The sequence below is a fragment of the Argopecten irradians genome, chromosome 5, assembly GCF_041381155.1.
Source record: "Argopecten irradians isolate NY chromosome 5, Ai_NY, whole genome shotgun sequence".
NCBI classification, from domain to species: Eukaryota; Metazoa; Mollusca; class Bivalvia; order Pectinida; family Pectinidae; genus Argopecten; species Argopecten irradians.
In genome coordinates, this window is record NC_091138.1 from 13118599 (window position 1) to 13140460 (window position 21862).

The following is a 21862-nucleotide window of genomic DNA, read 5'->3' on the forward strand; positions in this document are numbered from 1 at the left end:
TTTGTTGTTGTATGTTTTATTAATTTTGTAGTCGCTACATGACTTTCGTATTACCAATACATTTTTTTATTTTTATCAAAGTGATTAGTTCTTAACCTGTAAAACTTTATTTTTTCATTACTCGGTTTTTGTATTGTATTACTTGTAAAGGTTTATATTGCTTGCATATTAAGATTTTTATTTTCATGATCAATAAAAGCGACTAAATTTGGGATATTTTTTCTGTTCGTGACTGTCTTCTTTCTAACGTCCCCCTTGACATCGCCTCACTTTTGGCTCCTAACTTGAGGTTCTGATTTCTGTTCCGTGGTCGATACACATTTTAATCTATACAAGTGATATTTTCTGCTTCTGCTTAGCGCCCAGCAATACGTAAGTATAACGTGACCTATATAGGTGTGTTGTTTAGTATCTTTGACTGCATGCTTCATTGAGGTAGCACTACAAAATGCGGCAATAGTACACACAGGAGACACAGCATGAATATACCGTCGCCTCCCAAAAGATAGACATTCATACGCGCAACGCATTGATACAGCGGAAACTGCCCTTAAGTGACCTTGGCTGTTCATATGACGTTAAGCATAATTTAACCAAAGACTTTTTCTGCACCACATGCCTTTCGTATTACCTGATACAATTTGTTATTTCCTCGACATTGCTTTGGTATTACCTGTGAAAGTTTAATGGCATTTCTTATTTATTTCAACTAAAATTAACCCCAAGGTTAATACCCTGTTATGGAAAACACAACTTTGCTCTTACTACACTAATAACTGTTGTCTTTATGCATGGGCTGTGGTGGGACGGACTATTGATTAACCGAATACGTAAACAAGATCACTGGGAATACATTATTTACGTCAAGATGAGGACTCCTAGACAAATGAATCAATATTACCTAACTTTGGACTCCTGGCGTTTTAGTAAAACAAAATACAATGTAAGCGTAACTCGTAGGCGTATTTTATTGGCAAACATTTATAATGAATACATACAGCATACCATTAAACAAATGAACTTATCACTGATACAGTGAAAGAAAAATAAATACACGATAATTATCACAACAACGGAAACAAATGAGATCATGCTGACATAATAACATTTCATCGAATGACTATCATGTCCTCTGTCCTATAACTACCATATTCCCATTTGTATAACATTTTGCACGGTGAGTGTTCATCCACATGATATCTTATAGTCGGCGTTATGTGAACACACATATTTATGCAGCATTTGTAATCATCTCTATACATTTGCATAGCAATGGCAATAACATGCAGTTTCGAGTTGAATCTCATTTGCTTTACATAATTTTGTGTAAAATGAACTGAATTTAAATATTGTGAGAATATTTAATGTCAGAAACAAATATTAAAAAGGAAGATCGACTGGTCGATATGAAAGTAAAACTTTCCTGACAATGATCATGAAGCATGCTTGCTTAGTTGTGAGAAGACATTTTATCTGAGCTGTCAGTGATAATAATAAAAGTCAAGTGCCCATCTGGACTGATGTATTAGGCCACAAATACTATTTCTGTCTCTTGCAGATTTCGTAAGTGAGAGCTGCTAATTGTAGTTAAAAATAAATATGATATTTTTGCATTTACCACTAAAGATCCTAAATACTTTGATTGACTAGAGATAGATGAACCAGCACCAATGATTTTATATGTGACTTTTTGCCCCAACACACGAAAGACACAACAAACAAATAATAAACCATGCCATTCTTATAGAAATACCCCAAATGGCAAAGGAGGAGTGTCAATTTGGGCCCTCTGGTGGCCATGATCGATTATTCTTTTGGTAACAGATACCCGAGTTTAGGAAATCATGATATGACCTATGATTACGGTCAGTTCGGAGTCTCTGGTAAAACGGGAGGGGCAATTTCACGTTTTATTTGAACCAAATGATATTTTGAATTATTTTTTGATAATAATGCATTTATATGTTGAAAATAAAACATTTTGGAAAATATAACAGTGACAAATATTGGTCACAGTAACCTAATTTTGTTAAATGTCAATTACATTGTATGTGAGTAGAAAGATCATCTGGTGCCATAATTTACCAAAAGTAAATGTAATATATCACTTTAGACTGCATTGAGCAATATATTTACATATTATAAACTTAGGCAAAGAGTATTGTGGATGGGATGGGATTGGGGACGGGGAGCAGGTGGGGAGAGGAGTTTTATTTTTTCAAACTTTAAAACACAACTAAATATTTTGTTATGTTCAGAATTAAGATTAACTGTCTCAAATATTACTTTTTTCTGTAATGAATGGCATTTGATAAAATGTAATTATACACCATACAATGCACATTTAAACATTTGCAAAATCATTATTGCATTTCAAAAATTTATATCAAAGTATTTGAGCAAGTATATGAACCTCTGAGCGTAACAAAACATTTATTTAGTTTTAGTTTGAAAAATAAAAAACCCTCAGTCACCCTTCCTCCCTGCTCCCCCTCCTCAATCCTATCTCATTCATAATATTCTTTGCCAAAGTTTATAATATGCAAGTATATTGCTCAATACAATTTAATATATGTAACCTTTTCTGGTATATTTTGGCACCAGATAAACTTTATTCTTTCATAATTGATATTTTCCAAAATTAGGTCACTGTTACCTACTTTTTGACACTAAGTTATATTTTCCAAATTGTTTTGCTTTCAACATATAAATGCATTATAATTCATGAAAAATCATTAAAAAAATATCATTTGGTTCCAATAAAACTGGACAAAACAGAAAATTGCCCCTCCTGTTTAACCCCCCATAACTCAAAAGGGACTTCGATCTGACCTTAATCATATGTGATATCATGATGACATGATGACCTAATCCCCGGGAATCTGTAAACATAAATAATACTTTGGTATCGGTCATGGCAACCAGAAAGCCCAAATTGACACGCCTCCTTTCAATACCACACTAAATATTGATCTTTTTGGCATTTCGTTTTGGTTTTGCTTCCTTATTAATTAACGGATTTGAAATATATCATACAACCGTCTACATGTATCCAAAGGCGAGAATAGTTTCTGTCTGGCTAAAATTAATCCCAATGCCCCCACTGCAATACCCACAACTCCAAACATAGCACAGGCCCAGACACCATTTCCACCGGAACAGGAAGTTATATGTGTTGTAGACAAACCATCACTTTCCGTATTATCGTCTTTTTGAAGTTCCGGGCGGAGTTGAAAGAGTACCTATTTGAATAAATAAATACAAACATAATCTTCATTTGTACATGAATACTATTCACACTTACTTTTCATTATCTCAAATTCAGTACATACAAAATACATATATTATGTGAATCGATATAACTTTTTATTTTTTTTTTATGGAACGTATTTATTAAGTCAAAGCGTTCCAGTAAAATAAGCTTAGTGAATCCAATGTTTTTTTTATATTGAGTGACAAACGCATATAAACTATGATTTTCTCTATGTACAAGTGCATGCTAAAATAAAATTGCAAACAAAGCCAAATCAATACATTCGGCGTTTTCAATGTAATACCGATCTGATTGTAGCTGCTTACCTCGGATCCAGCCCTCAGTCCGGATTGTACCGCCCCATTCATTAGACCACACCAGACTGTTCCGGTTTCCGTTCCAGCGAAATGTACACTAACAATAAATTCAATGTTTTATTTATAACTAGCCTTGCTTTGAAAGCGCTTATTGAAAATTGAGTTGCAAATTTTTATTGTTTCGGGTCATGTACATCATAATGTGAACCACATTCGCCAGTATCGACTCCATCAACTCACTTGTTTGAACAACCTCAAAACTTTACAAAGAGTTTATGTTTATTCGTAATCCATACAACGGAGAAAGATATCGATACTTTTCCCCCTTGTAGTCTTGCATAGAGTATAATGAACAATTGAATCCTGGTGGTCAAATATTTGCTATCTTACTTCAGATTTGGTTACGGTAACATTACGAGTGCACTTTCAGCATGATGCTTGTTTTGCGTCTGAAAGCCTCTCAACATTGTTATGAATGTACTTTAAGGTTAATATATATATATTCAAATCTGACAATACACGTAACCAACCATTGTTAGCGACACACATATAAACATATATATACATATATGATTTGGATAAAGTTTCAATGACTTGTAAAACCGCCATGAACCTTTTTAATTAAAACCTATTACATTTACATATAATTCCTCCTTAATATACCATCGAAAATGATACTATTGTATTATGCAATTCTGATGAAGTACGAGGTCGAGTTAATAAACTAAAAATCATGAGTGAATAATTTCAACCACTAACCAAACACTTTAGCTTAAATTTTTAAACTTTTAAACATTTGTCTCGTAATTAGAAACCATTGCTAGTATCATTATTAAGATGCGTTAATCTTTAAAAACTGAGTTTCTCTAAGGAATATAACTTACTTCCCGAAAGGTTCCCTTAGTGTTTTACATAAGTGTCGTGTTGTCCCAGGTACGATACTCTTTAGAAAACAGCCGCCATTATACTTCTCAGTGCTCCAGTCAATAAAAGCACAGTCAATATAATCATGGACATCTGCACCTATGACATCCTCCAGAAGAGATAGTATGGCCTCATTCTGGCGGCGGCTCTGGAAAAATAAAATATGAATTCTGTTTTTTAGTTGAATATGCTTAATGCTTATTAACGACGAAGGTCATTTTAGAAAGCCTTCCTGTCATGTATGGTAAAGACATGTGCATCATTGCACCACCAATTTTTGCCAATTTTAAAGTGCTATCTTAATGAAGTGTATTACGAAAGGCGGCACCGAACATTACATCATACAGTTGTCTTAATATCATTAAAGAGAAAACAAAGTGACAAGTATGAAAACTTGATATCAAAGACAAACCTCCTGTTCAGGTGTACATTGATGGGGCAGCTGAATGTCTTGTAAGTTAAAGGGACCCTTTGTACTGGAAATGAACCCCACAATGGCAGGGTTGTTCCTAGCTGAAGTTCCATCATAGGCAATCCCAACGGGACCATCAATAGGGGTTTCCAACACAACTTGTAAACCGTGATTTTCAGACCCCTTGTTACTCCAGAACCTCTACAGAATATACAATATATAATAGACAAATATCGATTTTAGACATATTTGAGAGAAATGAAGTTTGTGTGAATGAGTTACAATGGTGTAAATTGGTTGATCTATTTGGAATACGCATTTAGACAAATTTACCCTGTTGGCCAACGCTATTACCATTTCAAATTAAAGTAAAGTAGGCCTACGTGCCATGAGTTGAAGGAATGCCAGAAATCTGGCACACGGAGAGAAAAAATGTTACTGATAGATATCAATATCTGGAAACTAACTCTACGGTTTCGAACCCATAACATAGGGTTGGTATATTCACGTATATACATATATAAATGACTATCCATTTGAGATTAAAAAATAAAGATGTTTAAGAATAGTTTATGATTTTTTTTTCAACTGTAGAAGATAGTCCTTTTGTTTCTCTCTCTACCGGGACCCGCTCAATTAAGAATGTGTTATGCAGAGATCGTTCAGAGAAAGGTATCGAAGCAGAGCAAAAGAAAAAAGGCAACTTCCTTGAATACTTCATTTTCAAAACTACGGTATGTCTCAAAAACGATTTTTGGAAAATTTAACTACATTTTATTGGTTTTATAATTCTCAAATGCATGCTTATTAACTTGTATTGCAATCTTTAAGGCGAAAACTTCATTAACATATAAAAGTATACCAAACAAATGATCTATATAACAATTATTTACGGTTAAAACTTGCTATGAAAACATGCTATTGGAAAAACTAGGACAAGAAATTTTGATGTTTTATCAGTTTGTCAGAAGAATAAAGGGGAAGCATTACCTCTTCATAACTGTAGATAAACTTGACGATGTGGGCAAGAGGGATGTTCCGGAGGACATCTACTTTACTTGAAGGTAAGACAGGTGCAAAGTGGATATCCGCTGTAACATTGTAAACCTGTAGTTTTACTTACCCCTACAACAATTAGTAAATCATATATGACAATAACGCATAAAATGAGTTCCAGTCAGGTTCCGATGGAGAATATCATACGTTTAGGAGAGTCTATTGTAGTTATTTACCATTTAGATCTATTAAAAACTCTATTTACTCTCACAAATTAACTAGAAATGTGTATAAGCTAGAAATGTGTATAAATTAACTTGTTTTCATTTCAAAGGGGGACGGGCGTGACTCGACACTAGTCAAGATGGACATAGACAATAAATGTCTATTCTACATTCACTCCATGTTGTGAATTTATCATTAGCTAAACTGTACATAATGCTGATAAGCATAGCAACTTGTATTTAGCCTTATCATAAATATATATATAAGGTTAAGTATTCAGTTGATGAAATGATTAGTAGTATTTGGCGTACCTATAAGATGAGGCGGGACCGCCATTATCACCTTGCTACAGATGTACTGTGTCTTGTCTAAAGTTAACACAGTTACAGTATCGTCTGTCTGTAAAGGAGAGGACATAATATATTCACCACCAAACCAATGATCATCATATAATCCCACTACTACCAAACCAATGGTCATCATATAATCCCAATACCACCAAACCAATGATCATCATATAATCCCAATACCACCAAACCAATGGTCATCGTATAATCCCAATACTACCAAACCAATGGTCATCGTATAATCCCAATACCACCAAACCAATGGTCATCGTATAATCCCAATACCACCAAACCAATGGTCATCATATAATCCCAATACCACCAAACCAATGGTCATCGTATAATCCCAATACCACCAAACCAATGGTCATCGTATAATCCCAATACCACCAAACCAATGGTCATCGTATAATCCCAATACCACCAAACCAATGGTCATCGTATAATCCCAATACTACCAAACCAATGGTCATCGTATAATCCCAATACCACCAAACCAATGGTCATCATATAATCCCAATACCACCAAACCAATGATCATCGTATAATCCCAATACCACCAAACCAATGGTCATCGTATAATCCCAATACCACCAAACCAATGATCATCGTATAATCCAAATACCACCAAACCAATGGTCATCGTATAATCCCAATACCACCAAACCAATGGTCATCGTATAATCCCATACTACAAACCAATGGTCATCATATAATCCCAATACCACCAAACCAATGGTCATCATATAATCCCAATACCACCAAACCAATGGTCATCATATATCCCAATCCCAAACCAATGGTCATCATATAATCCCAATACCACCAAACCAATGGTCATCATATAATCCCAATACCACCAAACCAATGGTCATCATATAATCCCAATACCACAAACCAACATCATATAATCCCAATCCTCAAACAATGATCATCATATAATCCCAATACCACCAAACCAATGGTCATCGTATAATCCCAATACCACAAAACATCAATGCATCTATAATCCCAATACCACCAAACCAATGGTCATCATATAATCCCAATACCACCAAACCAATGGTCATCATATAATCCCAATACCACCAAATCAATGGTCATCGTATAATCCCAATACCACCAAACCAATGGTCATCGTATAATCCCAATACCACCAAACCAATGGTCATCGTATAATCCCAATACCATCAAACCAATGATCATCGTATAATCCCAATGCCTCAAAATCAATGGTCATCGTATAATCCCTACTACCACCAAACCAATGGTCATCATATAATCCCAATACCACCAAACCAATGGTCATCATATAATCCCAATACCACCAAACCAATGGTCATCATTAATCCCAATAATCAAACCATCATATAATCCCAATACCACCAAACCAATGGTCATCGTATAATCCCATACTACCAAACCAATTCATCGTGTAATCCCAATACCACCAAACCAATGGTCATCGTATAATCCCAATACCACCAAACCAATGGTCATCATATAATCCCAATACCACCAAACCAATTGTCATCATATAATCCCAATACCACCAAACCAATGGTCATCATATAATCCCAATACCACAAAACCAATGGTCATCATATAATCCCAATACCACCAAACCAATGGTCATCATATAATCCCAATACCATCAAACCAATTGTCATCATATAATCCCAATACCACCAAACCAATGGTCATCATATAATCCCAATACCACCAAACCAATGGTCATCATATAATCCCAATACCACCAAACCAATGATCATCGTATAATCCCAATGCCTCAAAATCAATGGTCATCATATAATCCCAATACCACCAAACCAATGGTCATCATATAATCCCAATACCACCAAACCAATGGTCATCATATAATCCCAATACCACCAAACCAATGGTCATCATATAATCCCAATACCACCAAACAAATGGTCATCATATAATCCCAATACCACCAAACCAATGGTCATCATATAATCCCAATACCATCAAACCAATTGTCATCATATAATCCCAATACCACCAAACCAATGGTCATCATATAATCCCAATACCACCAAACCAATGGTCATCATATAATCCCAATACCACCAAACCAATGGTCATCGTATAATCCCAATACCACAAAACCAATGGTCATCATATAATCCCAATACCACCAAACCAATGGCATCATATAATCCCAATACCACCAAACCAATGGTCATCATATAATCCCAATACCACCAAACCAATGGTCATCATATAATCCCAATACCACCAAAACCAATGGTCATCATATAATCCCAATACCACCAAACCAATGGTCATCATATAATCCCAATACAAACCAATGTCATCATATAATCCCAATACCACAAACCAATGTCATCATATAATCCCAATACCACCAAACCAATGGTCATCATATAATCCCAATACCACCAAACCAATGGTCATCATATAATCCCAATACCACCAAACCAATGATCATCATATAATCCCAATACCACCAAACCAATGCATCATATAATCCCAATACCACCAAACCAATGGTCATCATATAATCCCAATACCACCAAACCAATGGTCATCATATAATCCCAATACCACCAAACCAATGGTCATCATATAATCCCAATACCACCAAACCAATGGTCATCATATAATCCCAATACCACCAAACCAATGGTCATCATATAATCCCAATACCACCAAACCAATGGTCATCATATAATCCCAATACCACCAAACCAATGATCATCGTATAATCCCAATACCTCAAACCAATGGTCATCGTATAATCCCAACTACTACCAAACCAATGGTCATCGTATAATCCCAATACCACCAAACCAATGGTCATCGTATAATCCCAATACCACCAAACCAATGGTCATCGTATAATCCCAATACCACCAAACCAATGGTCATCGTATAATCCCAATACCACCAAACCAATGGTCATCGTATAATCCCACTACTACCAAACCAATGGTCATCGTATAATCCCAATACCACCAAACCAATGGTCATCATATAATCCCAATACCACCAAACCAATGATCATCGTATAATCCCAATGCCTCAAAATCAATGGTCATCGTATAATCCCACTACTACCAAACCAATGGTCATCGTATAATCCCACTACCACCAAACCAATGGTCATCGTATAATCCCAATACCACCAAACCAATGGTCATCGTATAATCCCACTACTACCAAACCAATGATCATCGTATAATAATCCAAACCAACATCTATATCCAACACAACCAATGTCAATATCCATCACAACCATGTCATATAATCCCAATGTCTCAAAATCAATGGTCATCGTATAAATCCCACTACTACCAAACCAATGGTCATCGTATAATCCCAATACCACCAAACCAATGGTCATCGTATAATCCCACTACTCAAAACCAATGGTCATCGTATAATCCCACTACTACCAAACCAATGGTCATCGTATAATCCCAATACCACCAAACCAATGGTCATCGTATAATCCCACTACTACCAAACCAATGGTCATCGTATAATCCCACTACTACCAAACCAATGGTCATCGTATAATCCCACTACTACCAAACCAATGGTTATCATATAATCCCAATACCACCAAACCAATGGTTATCATTTAATCCCAATACCACCAAATCAATGGTCATCGTATAATCCCACTACCACCAAACCAATGGTTATCATATAATCCCAATACCACCAAATCAATGGTCATCGTATAATCCCACTACCACCAAACCAATGGTTATCATATAATCCCAATACCACCAAACCAATGATCATCGTATAATCCCACTACTACCAAACCAATGATCATCGTATAATCCCAATACCACCAAACCAATGATCATCGTATAATCCCAATACCACCAAACCAATGGTCATCGTATAATCCCAATACCACCAAACCAATGGTTATCATATAATCCCAAAACCACCAAACCAATGGTCATCATATAATCCCAATACCACCAAACCAATGATCATCGTATAATCCCAATACCACCAAACCAATGGTCATCGTATAATCCCAATACCACCAAATCAATGATCATCGTATAATCCCAATACCACCAAACCAATGATCATCATATAATCCCAATACCACCAAATCAATGATCATCGTATAATCCCAATACCACCAAACCAATGGTCATCATATAATCCCAATACCACCAAACCAATGGTCATCGTATAATCCCACTACTACCAAACCAATGGTCATCGTATAATCCCAATACCACCAAACCAATGGTCATCATATAATCCCAATACCACCAAACCAATGGTCATCATATAATCCCAATACCACCAAACCAATGGTCATCATATAATCCCAATACCACCAAACCAATGGTCATCATATAATCCCAATACCACCAAACCAATGATCATCGTATAATCCCACTACTACCAAACCAATGGTCATCATATAATCCCAATACCACCAAACCAATGGTCATCATTTAATCCCAATACCTCTAAACAAATTGAAATAATTTAATCACAATACCTCCAAACATTGGTCATCATATAATCCCAATACCAACAACCATTGGCCATCATATAATCCCAATACCAACAACCATTGGCCATCATATAATCCCAATACCAACAATCCGATGGACATCATATAATCCCAATACCTCCAAACCAAAGGTCTATCGTATAATCTAAACACATTCAAACCAAGAAACAGAATTTAAATCTGCATCAATAAAGATGTGCTCAGTAAAAAGGTAAATAACAACGTAATGGAAAATGAATTCTGATATTTATTGGAGTTATGAATGACGGCATAAAAGTCAGCTTTAAAATTTGTAATTCAGATGGCATATTGACATATCGATGGCTTCGGGCTTCTGAGTTCATTTTTATATATGTAACAAATCACTCTTTGACACCGAAGTAATGGAAATGACCTATAGTGTGAAAATAAACACTGAATTCCTATTAATAAAAGAGACGCTGTGGCATAAAATCGATTTGTATTAAACTCGCCATGTCAATACGAGACAAGTGCACTAAGATAGTGTGTTACAAGTGTACATGTACCTATATAATATTTCAGGTACACTACAATAGAAAGTTATTTTTTATATTCTGATCCTAACTGATGATCACTTGTAACTTTGGAAAATCTCCACTAGGATCATAAACTTATTTTAATGCGACACAATTAGCTTTGAACTTAATGACTGAGGCAATTTAGTTTCGCAATGAAATTTATTGTTGTAAAGAAAATTATAAACCTGCCTGATACGTGTGACTGGTTAGTTAGGGCATAGCAATAAAAAGACAATAGTTGCCTGTCTGATGTCTGCGACTGGTTAGTTAGGGCATATTAGTAATAGAGCGATCTTGATGATAGACGATTTGCACATCATCAGATGGTGGCATAAAAAGGCAATAGTTACCTGAGTGATATGTGTAACTGGCTGGTTCTTCACAATCCGATTCCTACCTATTCCTTGGGCTAGACGATGACATATCTGTTGAGCACCTCCCTGGTTTATGGAAGAAAATGAAAACAAAGTCTAAAATCTATTATCGATTAAAGATGCTCCCCGCTGAAAAAAAAAGTATTTTTGCTCGATCAAAAACAGGAGCAGACGAAATTATTTTTCTTCAGTTACAAAAGCAATCTAATTAAAATTAGACTTCAAATTCTGCTCCACTACGATACTCTACGTTACGCTCCAATACAAGATCTAACGATGCCCCGTTCGAGGTCACCTCAGCATGACCTCTGGCCTAGAATTGGAACATCTCGGGATGTACTATTATCCGTTTACACTTTCGAATGAATCAACCACACCGAAGATTCCGTAGGCGACACGCTGATTGGCTAACCATAGGGGTCATGCTGAGGTGACCCCGAATGGGGCATCGTTAGATCTTGTATTGGAGCGTAACGTAGAGTATCGTAGTGGAGCGGAATTACAAGTCTAATTTTAATTAAATTGGTTACAAAAGCTAATTACTTGACATTATTACCAGCATTGAAAAGTTTAAGCTTCTAATTCACTTTAAGATAAAAATATTAGAAATATTCAATTGCATCCCGAAAAATACCCGTGGCAATACATCTTTTATGGAATGATTAAACATTAGACATATATATATATATACACGATTAAACCCCAAAATATTGTTCAAATGATGAGTATCGTTTATACTTCATCGGTGGTGGAGCATATTTAAATGACGGGGTTAAAGTCAGCAACTACTTTAAGTTTGTATAATATTAGATATATGGAAATACGTATGTCTCATATAAAAAACGGTAAAGAAATTTCTAACCAAATAATATATAATATTATAATACGAGTTGGTCATAAGGGACACGTAAGCAATATTTAGATTCTGATATCTAAATAACAAAACCACAATGAAAAAAAATGAAGTAAAGAAGGAAAATTATATTCAAATGCATTAGAAAAAATGGAATCAGGTGCTTCAAAACAATATGCCTCGTCGACATCCGCTGTAAAAATCCAGGCCAAATACCAATTATACCTTTAGAAAAGAGTTGAGACAACAATGTATATGAAAATTAAATCATGATGTCAGTTCCGCTATTTATATAACTTTTTTTTCGTCATTTGTTTGAAACGTTATTGTTTCTGATAAATCGACTAACATATTTAAAGGTAGGTTTCGCCCTATGAAAAGTAAAGACTACGAAATTGAAATTTATCCTGTACATAGATATAATCTTTAGATCATTTTCGATGCATACAGCGACGTATTTTTTCCCCAAAACGAGGCCGCGTCAATAAACGGAAGCGTGCAACAAATCGAATTGCGATGGATTGTTTATACATATCATATGGTTTATAACACTTCAAGTTACAAACGCTCGCTAGCTTAGAACATCAAACATATGTTTAGTTAGTCTGCCGCTGTGTGGGCGCTGGGATATGTGTTAAAATTTAACTCACCACGTGCAACACGGGTCCCAACAGAATCCGGGCGAGGTGGCTTCTGTTTCTTTTGTTGCTACATGTCATCTCTGAATTTCATTCCCTAGAGATATCCTAGGGTGCTACCGATTCCATTCTAATTTCCACCTCGTTGTAGCCGATTCAGGTACTTTTTCTCACACGCTTTCGTTCAGCCACTATGTTTACTTTTAGTGCGTAACAATGCGCATGCGCGAAACTTCGACAACACAATCTATGGCAGCTTCATTTGCATATTATCCTGTCAGCCTGACATCGTAATAAATCAAGGATATCCTTCAATTTTGTATTCATGACACATTTGTTCAATCTCATACGCATAAAGAAATTAATTGAGGTATTTTTATATGTTTTTCACCTTTACTTCCATTTATCGGATTTTACAAAAAAAATATTTGGTTGGGCGAAACCTACCTTTAATGGTTGTACTTATGAATTATTATAATATCACACAATGATTTTACCTTTATTCTTCTCTCCTGTCCCGAACACAATTCAGGATGCAGAAACGTTTCGAATCCCCCAGCAGACGACACATTCATTAGGAAATATAACAGGGACATGTCTGATGGCTTTAAACCAAACATCGACTTACATGCTGCCTCCACTGTGAACCGGGCATCTGTATAAGTAAGTGATGAATTTCGTTGGCGTTTGAATAAATAAATATCCCTTTTAGTAACCACAAAAATCAAGATATAATGGACTAAACACAGTTTACATTGATTCATTCTGTATAACAATGCAAATCTGAAGTTTCTGCTCTTGCTTAGTTAAAGCATTAAAAGAGTGGGACGACTGGTTTGTGACCGGGTGAGACATGCTGTTCTGCGTCTTTGAATTAGAAATTTGCTTTAGTAAGATATGACTTTAAAATAGGCGAAGATATGCCATCAGTGTTTTAGCTCTTTGTCACCCCGGCGTCGGCGTCAGCGTCAGCGCCCCATTTCACGTTAAAGTTTTTGAGCAAGTTTCTGTTTCGTCAATTGTTTAAGCTTAAGTCATCATAAATGTTTATGATTTTATTTTGCTAATGTGTATGGATGCTGAACGTGATAATACAACCAATTTGGGGCCCTTTAGGTTTTTTTGAGTCTGTTAATTTGTCATATTTCCATGTTAAAGTTTTTGAGCAAGTTTCTATTTTGTCTATTGTTTAAGCTTAAGTCATCATAAATGTTTATGATTTTATTTTCCTAATGTGTATGGATGTTGAACGTGATAATACAACCAATTTGGGGCCCTTTAGGGGGTTTTTGAGTCTGTTACTTTGTCATATTTCCACGTTAAAGTTTTTTAGCAAGTTTCTATTTTGTAGATTTACATTTCTCCTGTACAATTTCAATTTTCATAATTGAGCATAATTGAGTATAATTTTTCAGTAAATTAGTTGCATAAAGTGTCTGGCAATTCCTATTTTAAACTTGTCGCAGTTTATTTTTAAGTGCTATTTCATGTATTTCATCCTCACCTAATTGCAAAAAAGATGCCATTATTTTTCACATAGACTCATAACAATGTCTGTGTTTACCATAAAAAAATTATACTGCAAAAGAAGACATTTCAACTTCTGTTGGAGGCAAAATAATATAGACTGAGGGCACTGCTTGATATTTTTAAATAGTAAATACTTGAACATCAACTTCTTCTGAATAGGCGAGCTTTGCTGTTCTTCATACGTTTCTCCATATTACTAAATATATCAAGAAAATTGTGATGGTGACGTTTCTGCAAGTCTACCCGAATCTCAAAATGGTGATGTGATATTTCACCTCCCTTTACATACCTTCAGTCCATAAGCGACTCTTACAGTAGTCTTCAAACAAAATCCCATCACATTCAAGAGCCTTGACCGAGTTCTCCAGCCTGCTGCCTAGTTTGTCGAAGTACCTCTTCCGTTTACGTAGCTGTAAATAACAATGATAATAGTAATGTTACATGCCAAATACATACAGAAACAAATTACTCGGAGGGTGACTGCTATTGACAGTTATAGAACACATTCAGCAAGGAGGTAAAAGAATGATCAAATTTCTTTAAAACTATATGTATTATTATATTATACAATAAATTATCAAGGGTATTGACGATACTTACTTTAATACCACCTTATAGATTATTTCTATTGAAATTCGATCATTATTTCTTCTTTCGGTTGATTTGAGTAAAATTTTTTAACATGATATTTATTTTAGATTTTAACATCGAACGATTCACAAAGATGGAGACTTGGTATAGTAATCGTGTTAAATTAATGAGATTCAAGTGTTTCTTATGAGATGTTAACTTGGTAATCTACCAAACAGTTCCGCCAATGAATCTTTAATTAACTATAGTCGTGACATTTTAATCCAGCAATTAGATTAAACCGCAGTTAATAAATGTTCACATGAAATAAATAGATCCAAGGCAATATATCTACATCAGTTGGAAATGTTCAGTTAAATGAATTTTTATTGTGTTCCAGCTGTATACCTACCCTGAGAGACAGTTGGTAGATATCCCATGCCGGTAAGAAGCGGAGAGGAGCCACTGTAACCCCTTGTTGTCGGAGACTGAATGTGTCCATGTCAAACTTTTCCAACATGTGCTGCAGATGTGGATAGGGCCTAACGGACAAGTAAATTTGACCATCGTAAAACGTGACTTAATTTGGGATGTACTATGTTTGCTTCTTCCTAACGTCTGCCTTCACATCGCCTCACATTTGGCCTATGCTAGGTTTACACTATGTTCGCTGCGGCCACGGCAGCCCCGTTTCAAGCCACCGTGGACAAAACTAGTGACCGCGAGACAACGTGTGACAACGCAGAAGGACGTGATAGACAAACGTGAGAGGCCGTGATTACCGTGGATGCCGTGCCAGATTTTTTAACTGTCAAACAATTTGCCACGGTAGTCACTGTACGAATAGTAAACGTAACATGTCGTAATAAAACGGAGTTTACGCAACAAAACGTAACAGTGCGTACGAAGACGTAACATAACTTGTAGACGGTCCGTGGTGGAACGGACAGCAAGCAGGTTCCCTGGAATCTCACGGTGATTTCAACTTCTGTGACGTTCTGTTGCGGTTTTCCACGTTTTATAGCGGTTGATGAAGATTGACTGCACGTTTTGTCCCGTTTTTTCCAGGTTTGTCACGATTTTCATTGCAAGCCAAGGTGGATGGTCACCGTTTCGATGCGTTCTGTCAAGGCACATCACGGCTTTTAGCGGTTGAAAGCCCGACGCGCTACGACGTGTTGCGTCATATTACGGTCTTACGTTGCAAGCAATATATGATGGGAGTATCATTGCTTGGTCTGGTACATATTTGATTATCATGGAGTATTTCTATTAATGAATAATAGAAATAGTCATTATCAAACACATTTAACCATCAAATTATACCAAAGCTATTATTACAAAAAAGCCTATTAAGTGAGAGCCATAACATAAAAAATGATCTGCGTAGAAACATTTTCCATATTAAACAGCTGTCTCCTATTACGTAGCTGCTATATAATACCTTTAATATATGATAATGGTATATTTATACCAAATCTAGTTAATATTTTTCTTTTGTTTTAATACATTTTGTAATTAAAATGTGTTTTAAAGAAATTTCGGGAATAAATATTGTTTCATTTCTGATTATTTCATTTCAACTTTAATACTCTGGGCATACACCTGCTCCAAAGAGCCCGTCATCAGACTTTCATCCCTAGTAAGCCTTGGCGAACCGTGAAAAACGTATAATATCTTGATCAATACGTGCAAAACGTAGCAGACCTTATCAGATCATAGAGGGCCTGAAGATAACGTAGTGGTATCCTTGGTAGACATTATGCTAGGTTTACACTATGTTCCCGCCGGCCACGGCAGCCCCGTTTCAGACCACCGTGGACAAAACGTGGTGACCGCGAGACAACGTGAGACAACGCAGAAGGACGTGATAGACAAACGTGAGCGGTCGTGATAACCGTGGATGCCGTGCCAGATTTTTAAACTGTCAAAAAATTTGCCACGGCGGTCACGGTACAGGAGGTGAACGTCACACGACGTAATAAAACAGCATTGACGTAACAAAACGTAACAGCGCGTACGAGGCCGTAACAAAACTTTCAGACGGTCCGTGGTGGAACGGGCAGCAAGCACGTTCCCGGGTATCTCACGGTGATTTCAAGTTTTGTGACGTTATGTTGCGTTTTTTCCACGTTTTGCCAAGGTTGATGCATATTGACTGCACGTTTTGTGCCGGTTTGTCAAGGTTTTGACGGCAAGCCAAGGTGGATGATAGCCGTTTTGATGCGTTCTGTCAAGGCACAGCGGTTGAAAGCCCGACGTAATACGGCGTGTTACGTCCTATTACGGTCTTACGTTGCAAGCAATATATGATAGAGTATCATTGCCTTGCCTGGTGCATTTTGATATTTTTTTGGAATTATTTGTTTTAATAGATAGAAATAGTCATTATCAAACACATTTAAACCATCAAATTATACGAAACCTATTATTGTAAAAGGCAGAATAGGTGATAACCATTACAGGAAAAAATTGCGTAGAAACACTTGGCTATAATAATTATATATTTCTTTTAACACATTTTGTAACTAAACGTGTTTGAAATGACATTTTCGGCAATAAATATTGTTTCATTTGCTCCAAAAAAGCCCGTAATCAGGCTTTCATCCTTAGTAAGCCTTGGCGGACCGTGCAAAACGTATCGGAGCTTGATCAAAACGTGTTTTAACGTAGCAGACCTCATCAGATCGTAACAGGACTTTAGAGAACGTAGTGTTATCCTGGATAGACCGTGCTAAAGCCGTAGTGTACCTTTAACCTCCGGGAACAGCACTTTCCCCTGTATCCACGGTCCACCACGTAATCCGTAAAAGACCGTGGCAAAACTTCACAAGACCTGGCTCAACTTGAATACAGAGACAAAACTAGCCAAAATTCCACGGCGTACCACGTTTCGGGGAAAACGGGGCTACCGTGGTCGCCGGGAACATAGTGTAAACCTAGCATAACAGCTAGGCTTAATTAAAGTGCGTGTTTTGCGAAATTGCGATACGCCCATTCACATTACTGGTGAACGCAAAGCATTTAGACTACGGTGTGTCTCGGACAGGGAACTCATAGGCGTAAATGCTAAACTGAATGCTACAAGTGAGGCGGTGTTATTAGAGACACGTTAGGGAGACGACAGAAAATAAGGAGCGAGCACGTACCATTCTAAAGTCCTAACTACAGGGTAAGGGCACTAAAATACATTTAGATTATTTGAATTGCGTTAGAGATAAAATGTTATAAATGAGTAGTTAATGTTACCTCCCAACCCATTCTCCTCCGACATCCCAGAAATCAGAAAACCCATCAGATCCCTGGAGCTGTTTAGTTAGTGTCCTTCCACCGATACGATCTGTAAATGAGCGTGTGCGTAATTATTGACATGATGACTTGATGGCAGTCTTTTTAATTGTTCAATAACAGCAAATTCGTTATCCAATGCGTTTTCCGTGTGCCATGGTTCCTTACTCGTCGCAACATATCTTTACAACTGTTGAAGTGTTATTAACAACATTGGGTTTTTTTCACACATAAAATATCAGTTAACTATAAATGCACAAAGATGTAATTGGAAACAATTTAACTTTTACTCGTATCGTTTTAAACTGGTCTCTACATTAATTTTGATAAGTTAATTATCGATATTGTGTTAACGACTGAGTCATTTAACATTTATCGCCGAAACAATTTATTATGATTTACAGAAGGGTGGGTGTGTATAATGATAATAGGTAAACAGTATGTGTCACGAGGTTCGTATATATGTGTGCATAGCATGATAGCAGATAGACAAAGCAGCATGACGCTTTAAAAAAACCTGAAATAGACATAACATTTCTGTGATAGCACGATGGGACCCACACAGAAAATAAGGCAGAGAAGAACAGTTAAGCAATAGAATAGACAGAAAACATCAATCGTTGTGTTATTCAGTATGTGTACTTTATTAAGATATCTTATTATCTCCCTTTCCAAATCGATACCATATCAGACGCATGGATCAGAAGGGTCAAAGATGATATACTCATAACATATACCGGTATACATACTATCAGTACTGCCGAAACCATATGTGTTTTTATTGTAAATATCGTTCATAAATAGTAATGTGATATTGACAGAAAAAAAATGCTTAAAAATTAATTTTAATTGTCCCAAAAATACTTTTACTAGAAGGTCATGAAAACCTGTTTGGAGCCTGGGATACTGATGCAGTACACTCCTATACAAAATGTATAATAATGACGCTAATATGTACGTGATAACCGAAGCATATACAATGGCGATGGAATTCTAAAAATAAGACACACATACCTTTGGCTTCCAGCTCAATCACATTTAAAGTACTGTCTTTTTCTAGGAGGAAGTTAGCCGCAGTCAAACCAGATAGTCCAGCTCCGACCACCACAACGTCATACTTAGTTGACGCCATCCCCGACCCCCCGGGCTGAGATGAAGTAAATTTCTGTATATGTAATGTTTACGGACAGACACACACGTTTATGTAGAACGATCAATACAGATCTGACATGTGTAGCTCCCAAACCCGTCCTCACAATCTGTACGTGACATGCCGCAGCTATAGGGGAGAACACCGAACTAATTTGGTTTAAACACCTGAACTCTAACCTATGCGACTTCTGGCTTTACTTTTCGTCTAGGCAGTAAATTGGTTTTACGGAGATTCGACAATTAATCACCCATTCCTGTGTGTATGTCTACACCACGTTGTCGTGCACTGTGGTCTGTGTTTAATCTAACATGTATAACAGTGCTTTTTACATCTGTTACCTGTACCCTCACTAGGCCATTAGCCAGCTGATAAGGTATTTTACAGGTATACGTGACAACTGACCAGTATAGAGTTTCGGACACATACAAAATTAACATTGAAATATAAGAAAAAAAATCTTTTCAGAAATCACGACTCACAAATATATTAAATGCTAAATTAGCAGATTTTTTATGAGATTTGATATCATTTTCTTAATTACAGTGAGGTTAAGTAAACAAAGTTGGCGGTGATTGCTATCAAATGCATTTTATTCGTTAATTGCTCCTCCAGGTTCAATTTACTTTATTTTTATATGTCTTATAGAAAAGACTTGCGCAAGTAAAACACGATTTAGCATGCCACGGATATGAAGTTGATAAAAATGTACATGCTAACTATAAATCGTTTAACAAAACTTATTTTTTCCGTAATGGAGAAAATTAATGCATAAGAGTGTAAGAACAAGTGCACTTTGCACCATATTTGGTACATATTTATCAATATGAATTATTAACATACATAAATGAATCATATATATTCCTATATTATAAATTCTTGTATACAAATTTTCGACCGTTTCGATTCGGATATTACAAAGCGACAATTAATTTCTTATTATTGTTTAATTTCCTCTGGTGAAGGACATTTATTCTGAATAAATATTGTTTGTATACTGTTTGTATGGTATCAACTTTGATGTCAATGTTATTTTGAACAAACACTGTATGTAGAGATGATACCTATATCATTATGATAAAGTTTACAGATATTTGAACAGCATTCGCTGTTACACACATACCTATGTATTATCTATCAATACAAAATGTATTATTATTGTCGAGGAATGGAATAGTGCCCGATATGATATGATAATAAATATATTGATAAACATTTAGAGATGTGTGTCTTACGAAGTTTATATTATTTACAAAAAGGTAGACACACTGAGTCTGTTACCATAGTAACACATGTATGTTTATAATAAATAAATGGAATGTATAAAGGTGTTAGTTATTTTTTCAACATTACTTTTGTAGGTATGATAATGACTAAATAGGTTCGTTTGCAAAGTCTCATATGTTAAACCTAAATATTGTATTCGGCGTCTCTAATATTTTGGAAATGTGATCCACATATCTTAGACTTGTTTATGAAATTACTATGAAATAAAGATGTGATAGTTTTCGCTTCTGGGCACGTTTGATTGGATGGACCAAATCAAATCGGCATTTGGTTATACAAGACCAAATCAAAAGACATTACTAGTTGAATAATCGGGTTCATTCCAGTCTAGCCAACCTTCTCAGCGGACAAAATTCCAGTCTGGCCAACTTTCCTGTTTTCACACCTTGGTCAGACTTGGTCATACCCGAGTGACCATCAAGTGATTAATTAAATTCCATATTAAAAGTAGTCACTTTCCTATATATATTGTAAGATTTGAATCTACTGTCACAGTACTAGTACTGTATTTAATTTTGTTTCTTTTTACAACTTATTTGAATAATGAAAACGCATATTATGTATACATGTATAGCAATGACGCGTCTCCAGATACTGGTGATACTTAATATTA

At 35.9% G+C, this 21862-nt stretch overlaps 1 protein-coding gene across 1 annotated transcript; it reads right to left on the reverse strand.

Moving 5' to 3' along the window:
- Positions 1–944: 944 nt before the first annotated feature.
- On the reverse strand, positions 945–20220 carry LOC138322911 (probable flavin-containing monoamine oxidase A). The gene is made up of 12 exons (XM_069267132.1): positions 19827–20220; positions 18774–18864; positions 15937–16066; positions 15244–15364; positions 13922–14079; positions 11910–11999; positions 6439–6526; positions 5897–5997; positions 4907–5107; positions 4455–4642; positions 3580–3667; positions 945–3242 (listed from the first exon to the last, which is right to left on the reverse strand). The coding sequence occupies exons 1-12, from the start codon at positions 19942–19944 to the stop codon at positions 3012–3014; spliced, it is 1605 nt and encodes a 534-aa protein (XP_069123233.1). The 5' UTR covers positions 19945–20220; the 3' UTR covers positions 945–3011.
- Between the last annotated feature and the right edge of the window lie 1642 nt (positions 20221–21862).

Coding starts and splice junctions, on each gene's coding strand:
- LOC138322911 (XM_069267132.1), bottom strand. CDS start 19,944: ATGGCGTCAACTAAGTATGACGTTGTGGTGGTCGGAGCTGGACTATCT. Junction 14,080..15,243: donor GAGTCGCTTATGGACTGAAG/GTATGTAAAGGG, acceptor TTACTTATACAG/ATGCCCGGTTCACAGTGGAG. Junction 3,668..4,454: donor CTAAGGGAACCTTTCGGGAA/GTAAGTTATATT, acceptor ATTTATTGTTAG/TGTACATTTCGCTGGAACGG.